Below are 8917 nucleotides of genomic sequence, written 5' to 3'. Positions count from 1 at the left end.
ACGATGAAGACTATCGCAGACTTTGAAAGCACGTTCAGCAGCGAGATCATCAGCCGCCAGAGCGGAAAGCCAGTCTAGTGCTTTTTTAATGCGTGATTCGATAAAAGCGGCCTGGTCGGCACCTGTTCGGATGCGATAGCCCAGCTCTATCAGCAGTATGGTTGCTGACTGCATGAGGTAGTGTAGGACACACCACCATGGAGACACCTCAGCCAACCAGATTCTGTCAGGAATATCAGGCAGGAGATCCAGAATCTGGCAAGCTGAATCAATATATATATCTGCAGTTTCCTGAAGATCCTTGGAAGGCTCGGTGCCTTGTCTGTGCCTTCCCGACCGACAAAGGGAGGGCCGACATATTGTAATCCTCACGCTATAAAATCTGACGGCAAGGCCCCACCTCCACCTATCAAATTGGCCTGATCCTTGATGATCCTTGAAGCTAAAGGCTTCCGCTAAACCGGAAAGCCATTCGTCTGTTTCGTGCACCAGGTCTATCATGGCCGCATAGATGGTAAGCCAAGGACGTCTCGCGAATCCTGGACTGTACAAGGAATCAACTGCTTGACGCATGATCTTGGTCAGCTCGACAAAATAGAGAAAATACCGAGAAGTATTAGGGATAATATCTTGAAGTTTGGAGCCAGGCCTTCGGCCGCCAATTTTGTCGGTATTTGGAGGCCGGTTCGCAGGGGTGCATCCGAAGAATGCAAAGTCCCCCATATACTCAGCACGAAACCCCGAATCTGCTAAGAGTCTGGCAGCAGGATCTCGATGAAACTGCTCTTCTTCGAAAGGTATTGGCAAAGGTGTCGTACAGAACCTATCTGAAGTTCCGGTAGGCCGGCCAGTCATGACTGAAAGTGTGTTTTCCAGTGTATAGAGTGACCACCAAACACGGTATCGGATCTCTCTAGAAGTATTGGATATCTCTTTACTCTGATTCCGCAAGTTTATTCCCATAGCAATGGAAGACCTTATTGCGATACCACACACTCTCCAGGACCTGCAATTCGGTGAGAACGTGGGGGCTTTTGATGAACAGAGGTAAACTAAGAAGGGAAGAGGAAAGGAAAGGCGACCAAAGGGTCAGCAAAACTGCTATCGCACCTATTAATATGGCCAAACACCATACACAGAAACGCAGTGAGACCTTCAATTTGTACCTGCTGAAGATTGGGATGTTCAGTTAATGGATTTTCTGCGGTAGCGAGTTGCTGAGCCCGGGAGAAATACTCCGTCGGGCTATCCATGGATTGCATCAAATGTTGAGGTACTAAATGCGCAAACTTGGCAGCGGCAGCAAAAACCAAATTCAAAATCGCGAGCCATTTATTCGGCGGACGTAAGTTTGGATTGGCGTAATATCTGCCCACTTGTTGCGTAAAGGACAGTTTGCTGATAATGGGAAACGAAAGATGCACAGTCTGAAAGTATAGGCAAAGCAGACGCTCCGCAACACCTTGAGGTGGCTGAGTCTGAAGATCAATGTTTCCATAAATGGCCAGCTCCTGATCATCCAGGAAGTAACTCACCCTACTCAAAACTTCTGAGTCATTGGTTGGAACTTCTTTCGGAGAGATTCCTTCCGAAGATATTGTGTATTTCTCGACCTCCTGGTTCAAATCCTGAATCCAGGACAGCTCAGAAGGACCGCCAATAAATCCAATGGGCTGTAAAGTTTTGCTACTATGAAGGTCCTCCTGTACACACTCTATTGCATAAACAGTATCATCTTCTGTAGCTGAAAGGTGTGCATGATCTGTAACAGTGTTGATCACCTCAGTAGACAGACCGTACTTGGACGTATGTTAATAGAGGCCAGAGCTTATAGACAGTCAATCAGATTGTGGCATACATGGGCAAGAGTCTGAGCGATAAGGTCCCCTTCCTCGGGCGGGACTCGAAACTGTACCCGGCGCAGGACTTTCTCGTACGCCTGAACCCGACTTTCAAGATCTTGGTATCTCCTGATCCTTGTCGGTCACTATAGTTTCTCAGCGCATCATGAATGCGAACGCACCTTTCCATAGTCTCCCTTTTCCCATCAATGTAGAGACACTCTACTCCACATGCCGCGCATCGACTGCATGGCTGGTGACCGTCGCACTTTGCCTTGCGTATTCTGCATTCCTTACATGCCTTCCTAGTGCGTGGCCCAGCGGCCACTTCACGAATCGATAATCTCGGGATGGAAATTTTAGAAGTAGAAGTACTCGGAGAAACAGACTCTGAGTCCGGATTCGAGGCCATATCAACAAAGATGATGCTGCCTACGCCTCAGGTGATGGTAACCGTAATGGGATCGTGCCTGTGCAGATGTATCACCACTGAGTAACATGGGAGGTTTTTTTTACTCTTCTTTGGAAATTGCTATCGAGGTGTTTGTGCGGCATCTGCCGTTTATCACAGGCCACAGTACTCTGTTTGGACATTAGGATCCGCGTGTCAGTCGACATGTATGACGTCTTTTGAAAACAAAAGGAGGTTTCGGGCCCGCGCACCTGCAGCTAATTATGATAGCCTGTATAACATTCGTCGAGGGCTACACTGGTGGGGTATGACTAGCCTGCTATGATTGGACGGCAGAAAGTTCCGACACTACGTCGCAGTGGAAGTACCGGGGGTAGATTATGCATCTACCGTGTAGCATAATCCACTAAAGATAAGACCCACCTGCGGCAGCTGGCAACCATCCAGCGAGCTGCCCTGATACGGATTCTTTCTGCCTTTAGAACCGTGTCTACACAGGCACTCGAAGCAGAATCCTACATACTATCAACTCCATTACGGCTGAAACAACGCGCCCAGCTTGTCGCAGCCAGCCTAAGCACAATGCCAGAACATCACCCAATCCATGAGCTAATGGCCCGAGCAAGGACTCGCAGCACACACCTCGGACATCATTGCTACTTCCCGCTGGCTAAGACACTACGAACAATGAACCTCCGCCGCCTGCATGCCCTGGAGACAATCGATCCCACCCCACTAGCGCCCTGGCGAGAGCCAACATTTGCTGAGATCGAGATCGAACCTGACCGGGAACAGGCAAAGGAAAATACCAAGGCCAGACGGGATATGCCCGGAACTACAATTTTCTCCGATGCATCCGGCCAGCAGAACCACCTAGGGGCCACAACGGTAGCTTTCAACGGAGACCTGCAAGCCTCGGAGTGGCGACAAGTCAGCATTGGTTCAATGGAACACTGGTCGGTATACGCAGCCGAGCTCATGGTAATCTTCTACGCCATCAGCCTGATTCTTCAAGTAACTCAGAAGAGGCAAAGCCAGTTAGACAGGGTGGAACATCCCGCAACCATTCTAAGCGACAGCATGTCAGCGCTACAAGCGATCCGTAACCCGTCTAACAAGTCCGGGCAGCAAATCGTCCGAGCCATACTACAGGCAGCCTCCGAAATGAAAGCGCGAAGGATTCCAATTCGCCTCCAATGGGTGCCAGGACACTGCAACGATCCCGGAAACGATGAGGCCGACCGGCTGGCAAAGGAAGCGGTAGGCCCGAGGAAAATGCACCCCTTTCAGCCCCTTCTCTCGCGGGAAAAGGGCTTCATCCGAAAGAGAATTCTGAACGAGTGGAAGGATGAGTGGGTCAAGTCTCCAAAGGGAGGGCACCTTCGCCAGATTGACATAACCCTACCGGCAATCCGTACCCGAAGGCTGTACGGATCGCTCCTACGGAACCGAGCATATCTATTCACACAATTTGGACGGCTCACCCTTGGCTGGCAACGTACTAAAAACAACATGGTTTCCAGTACGATGACAGATGTGTCTGTGGAGCTCGTGAGACGGTAGTCCACGTACTGGTGGACTGCCCGAAACTCAGATACCTGCGACAAGAACTGCGGAGTGAGATTGGAGCTGCGTTTAGCAGCATTTTAAATATGCTAGGAGGGCAACAAGGTAAGTAAGGTAAGGCACAAGACGCTGAACAAGACCACGGCACCCTAGGGGCTGTACTGGATTTTGCAGAAGCGTCCCAGAGGTTTCGAAGTCGCGCGCCACGGGGGCCGCAGAACAAAACACTAGGCGACTAGGCCAACATAGGCCTCGATGAGGCTCCAAATTCGTTAGAAAACTAGTGGTTTGATGCATATAAGGAATATAAAGATAGGTAGATAGGGAGATCCTGCATATCGCTTTAAACTGCGAGGGGTCAGAGTATGAATACACACACACACGCACGCTACGCTGCAGTGCGGTAAGAGCATGCACTGTAACCGACGCAATTCCAGGTCTGTCACACAGTACATCTTGGACATTGCTACGGCAACTTCAAGAGCTTTCTATTAGGGAAGGCCACTTGCACAATGCCACAGAGTGTAGCACTTAGCTTGGCTACAGAGGTGCCAATTTTGGACATGAGGAACTAGTTCTTCAGTTTTTAAAGATATTGTCTATCCATAACTATGTCCTTCTCACTGTCCCGTACTGTCTCAATTTTGTCACATATAGCAGGACACGTCAGAGGAAGCGAGGGAAATCTAGGCGATAGAGGCGGGACTGACAGCTTATTTTCCGATTCCACTTCGTTATCAAGAGATTCCTTACCCAAGGCTTACCAATGGTTATCGTAGGTTCGCTCAGAGCTCTCCACGTTAAGCAGGTATAATATGGACCTTATCAAGGTCGGGCTAATAAGCCTGGATAAACCTAGCGGGTATTAGCGCCACTGTCCACTGAGCCGAAACCCATGCGAGCAAAAAGAGAAGACTATCCCATTTGCCTGCTAGAGGCCCTATCTTTTTTGGGCCTCCGAGCGTCTCTGTGGCGGATCAAGCATTCATACAGGCCATATAGCCGTCTTGAAATTCTAGCATACGTTCCAAAAATGGAAATAGCAGTGATTATGTAATAAAGCTAGTCGTGTTCAGTTTCAATACTTACTCCAGGTAATTGAAGAGGCCCTACGGTTAATTCCTATCGCCCCTGCTTGGTGGGTGTCACCATCCATACTGCCATTGTCGAACTCGCTATTATTGTTTGATTGAACCACTTCTGAATATGATGCTTATGGAGTATATGCGTGCCTAGGAGTTCACTTTTGTACAGTTAGAATTGTAGTCATATTAAAACACTACCATCAAAGGCGGACATCCATGTGACCCGCGAAGGGGAACTAGCCCTTAAAGCAACTAAAGATGAGTTTGATATCCTTAGTGATTGCGAAGGAGAACAACTGAATGGCAGGGAAGGGAGCAGTGGCAAAGGATGTAGAGATAAAGGAGGCTGAAAGTGAGAGTGATTGTGTTATGTCCTGCTGGAAACGCTATTGGACATGCCCACTCCGACCAAGAATGTCCCAGGTAATTAAATCTGGAAACGGGCAGGCAAGAGAAAGCTCTACCGTACCTTGACCGAATACATACCGAAGGTGACAGCTCTACGAACCAGACATGCACAGCGCTACGCAAGGGTTAGTTTCACTAATCATGACAGCTGTACGAAATTGACCCCAAATCGCGACTCAGCCCGCGAGTAGTACCAGAATGGACAATGAGTGCAACGAGGCGCAACAGTCGACGCGGCTTTCTTCGACGGAGACATAAAGGAAAGGGACTCCAGAAGTATGAGAAGCATATCGCGGGGCGCGCAACCATAGATCATGGCCTATTAAAAGACCCCTAATGCATTGCCATAGATCAGCGGATGGCCTCTGGCAACTAGGAAGAAGGGCCCGGAACCAGAAAGCCACACAGCACGATTATAACACCCCTTCAGCGACCGGACGGCCAGACGGCCAGACGCGGCATAAAAGTTGGAGCTGTCCCGACAGGGCTTCTTGCCTCCACCCATGGAAGTGCTTTGTAAGATAACGGGCTACGCATACCCAACCCCGCCGGGATTCCTGCCGATTACGCTTAACGAGGTTCTTCAAGGCATAACACGCATGCCTGGAAAGGAAGCAGCAGGCGAAGACATCACGCCTAGTCATTTACTATGTTGCATGTCTTAGCACCTCGCAGAACCCTTCTAGCGCCTCTTTAATGGAAGCAACAAACTGCGCTACTGCCCCCAGCATCCCCGTCAATACTTCACGGTTACGCTTCGAAAACCTGCCAAGAATGATTACCGCCAGAACCGAATCATACCGACCAGTAGCACTCCTAAACAGCTTGGGGAAGGTTATGAAGCCGGGTATCGTAAAGCGAGTTAGCCACGCAGTGAGATACACGGCCTACTTCCGACACAACAATCAGGCGGACGGAAGGGAATCACGACAGAACACGCCTTACATCTGCTGGAAATGATCCACACAGCATAGACATCTAATCTGCCACATATCACTAGCGCCCTTCTAGGCGCATCAGGCGCGCTTCGACCGTTCTCAGAACGAATGACTTGTCTCATAATTTGAAGAGAAGGCATCTGAACTCAAATCCTACAGGACGACTCAGGGGCTCTCCCAGCAACGGAGCGAGTACCCCCCGGATGGGCGACATTAAACCGGACACGTATCATATCGACGCAGGCCTACCACAAGGATCGCTACTCTCTGCCATACTATACCCTCAAATCCCAGCTGGCGACCAAGCTGTATAACCAAGATTATTACAGAGGCCAGGAAGATACCTGCCGCTCAGGAATCTTGCTTAGGCGATGGAGTGCGGTTCAATTATCGCACTAATGCCCTCGGGGTGGTGGTCCCAAACAGAGAAACTACAGAGATCCGGACGGCCCCGACCACTTGAGTACGCATGATCGTGTTGACGGCAATAATAGTATCATTATATGGGAGAGTGCAGTAAAGGATGGATGGGGGACGATGCTGTCCTAGCGGCCTAGCATAGCCGAATGGTGGGTATCCACTTATGTTGAGGGTTATTCTTGCTCCTTAGCATGCGCTAGCAGCCCAGCGGTTTATAGCTGCCAAAGGCAGGCTGGACAACAAAATTATCGGGGGGCCCAACTTCCAAGATAAAATGCGACTTCCATATGAACGACACCTTTAGCTGCTGAAAATAGTCATTGTGAAGCTTCTAGACGTTGGAAAGCCTTAGCCTAACATCACCATGAATATAACTGGCCTTTGACCTGATCACTTTCCACGCGCGATTGTCGTTGCTTGTCACATCTTCCGCATGCAGTGCTTATTGCTAATTACTCTACATACTATGTGTAGTTATTCCTCTTGGGGCGTCTCTAGAGTCATAGAATTCACTGTTTGCCTGCCTATCTGGACGCGCTTACCCGTTGCTTTACCTACTAATGCTGGCGCGGGCACGCAGGGAAGACGTCGGTCTGACGGCACACGGCCCCAAGTCTGGCGGATTCAGACTTTTGTCATGGCACTGTAGGTACTGTTCCCTGATGCTTGTGCCGATCTCTTTCCTATCTCGTCCCCAGCCCCCCTCCCCCCTTCCCTCCCTCCACCCCCAACCCAAACCCTTTGTTTCGCTCCGCCATAGCTGATTGTCGCACTCGGAGCCGCTTACCCTCCCATATCTTTCTGTCGCCTGCACCATTCTTTGTACTTCTCTCCTAGTTCTGTTTGGTCGTCGCTTTACAAGTATCGGTTCTATCTTCCCTTCCTCCTCGTCAAATTCGGTCCGCCCCCTGTAACTGTGTTCGTTGTGATTCTTTCTTTTTCTTTCTTTCTTTCTTTCTTTTACTTCTACTTTTTCTTTTTCTTTTTTCCATTCCCATTTCCATTTTCAAATCTAAAAAATCGCTAGTCGGGCCACTCTCCGTTGTCCTAAGTGGCGGCCCATCTTTCCGATAGCTCTTGATTTGGCGCCCTCATCCTCTCAACCATGAAGTTCGGCGGTGGACGTGATTTCCACTGCACTTGGGAGAATTGTGACAAGGTGAAGACTTTCTCGATTCCTTTGCTGTGTTCATTTCTATCATCTGGTACCTGAGAATCGATTTCCCCTCGCTGACGCTAGCAGGCTTTCACTCGCAAATCAGACCTGTGCAGGCATTTTCGGATACACACCAACGAGCGACCGTACCATTGCACCGTCAATGATTGCAGTAAAGGTTTTATCCAGCGGAGTGCATTGACCGTGCATTCGCGGACGCATACTGGACAGAAACCTCACGTTTGTCAACACGGAGGATGCCACAAGGCCTTTTCCGACGTATGCAGTATCCTCTCTTACCCAACTCTCTCCAGTGTTAACCGTCACAGTCGTCAAGTCTTTCCCGTCATCGGAGGATCCATACAGAAGAACGACCCTATATCTGTCAGAATTCAACATGCAGTAAAACGTAAGTATTAGTCCGGTTGCGGTGCTGCAAGCTTCCTGACCACGTGAAGATTTCGCCGCAAGGTGACACCGACCAAACACCGACATCGCTCCCATCCCCGAGACGCCGTAACCCCGCTGTCCTCGAAAGAGGTGGTGTCCGATGAGCCGTGTCCAGAGCAAGCCGCAAATTTCAACGAACAGTATCTCCCAACCCAGCAAGTCTCGTACCCTCGCACTCTATGGTCAAGTTTCGAGTCCCGTGCCCACCAGAGCCTGTATGTAACACCGGTGCCCCTGCAAGATCCAGCCCAGCTTGTGATGCAGCCTATCCTGGCCACATCACCGGTTGACAATCAGTGTGCTCGGCAATACTACGTACAACCAGTGCAACAGTGGCAGCGACATGATCCCATGTGCCAGCGATATCTGCCGCCGGAGTCTCAGCAACACTATATCAGTCTTCCGATGGCAGAGTGTCCTTTGTTGACGGTCTTTAACGCTCATATGACCACAGGTCGCTAGCTCACACCCTGAACCAGTCTGAAGGCACGAACAAGATATATTTCTCTAGGGCGGGCTAATGAGCCAGCAAATTTTTGAACAGTAATTGCTTCAGCGCAGGATAAGGCGTTTGTATCTTGCGCGGATGCCATCATTTTATGACTAATTTACAGTCTTTTTTTTTTTTTTTTTTTTTTTTT

General features: G+C 49.6%; 2 protein-coding genes across 2 annotated transcripts; one reads left to right on the top strand and one right to left on the bottom strand.

Moving 5' to 3' along the window:
• On the bottom strand, positions 1-2284 carry BDQ94DRAFT_186097 (transcription factor domain-containing protein). Its single transcript, XM_026775057.1, has 5 exons — positions 2024-2284; positions 1859-1970; positions 1111-1799; positions 562-1006; positions 1-263 (listed from the first exon to the last, which is right to left on the bottom strand). The coding sequence occupies exons 1-5, from the start codon at positions 2251-2253 to the stop codon at positions 150-152; spliced, it is 1590 nt and encodes a 529-aa protein (XP_026619872.1). The 5' UTR covers positions 2254-2284; the 3' UTR covers positions 1-149.
• A 5249-nt stretch (positions 2285-7533) lies between these two features.
• On the top strand, positions 7534-8890 carry BDQ94DRAFT_154905 (C2H2-type zinc finger protein). The gene is made up of 4 exons (XM_026768378.1): positions 7534-7829; positions 7914-8105; positions 8156-8235; positions 8285-8890. The coding sequence occupies exons 1-4, from the start codon at positions 7776-7778 to the stop codon at positions 8736-8738; spliced, it is 780 nt and encodes a 259-aa protein (XP_026619871.1). The 5' UTR covers positions 7534-7775; the 3' UTR covers positions 8739-8890.
• The last annotated feature ends 27 nt before the right edge of the window (positions 8891-8917 follow it).

Source organism: Aspergillus welwitschiae (assembly GCF_003344945.1).
Source record: "Aspergillus welwitschiae strain CBS 139.54b unplaced genomic scaffold BDQ94scaffold_82, whole genome shotgun sequence".
Lineage (NCBI taxonomy): Eukaryota > Fungi > Ascomycota > Eurotiomycetes > Eurotiales > Aspergillaceae > Aspergillus > Aspergillus welwitschiae.
The sequence above is the reverse complement of the archived record's forward strand: the minus strand, read 5'-3'. Positions and strand labels throughout refer to the sequence as shown.

What these genes read in the sequence shown, in the direction of transcription:
- BDQ94DRAFT_186097 (XM_026775057.1), bottom strand. Translation starts at nt 2,253, where the DNA reads ATGGCCTCGAATCCGGACTCAGAGTCTGTTTCTCCGAGTACTTCTACT. An exon ending in GTGTTTGGCCATATTAATAG is followed by an intron (nt 1,007 to 1,110) that starts GTGCGATAGCAG and finishes ACCGAATTGCAG; the next exon opens with GTCCTGGAGAGTGTGTGGTA. An exon ending in CCAAGATCATGCGTCAAGCA is followed by an intron (nt 264 to 561) that starts GTTGATTCCTTG and finishes ATATTGATTCAG; the next exon opens with CTTGCCAGATTCTGGATCTC.
- BDQ94DRAFT_154905 (XM_026768378.1), top strand. Translation starts at nt 7,776, where the DNA reads ATGAAGTTCGGCGGTGGACGTGATTTCCACTGCACTTGGGAGAATTGT. An exon ending in CTTGGGAGAATTGTGACAAG is followed by an intron (nt 7,830 to 7,913) that starts GTGAAGACTTTC and finishes TGACGCTAGCAG; the next exon opens with GCTTTCACTCGCAAATCAGA. An exon ending in GCCACAAGGCCTTTTCCGAC is followed by an intron (nt 8,106 to 8,155) that starts GTATGCAGTATC and finishes TAACCGTCACAG; the next exon opens with TCGTCAAGTCTTTCCCGTCA.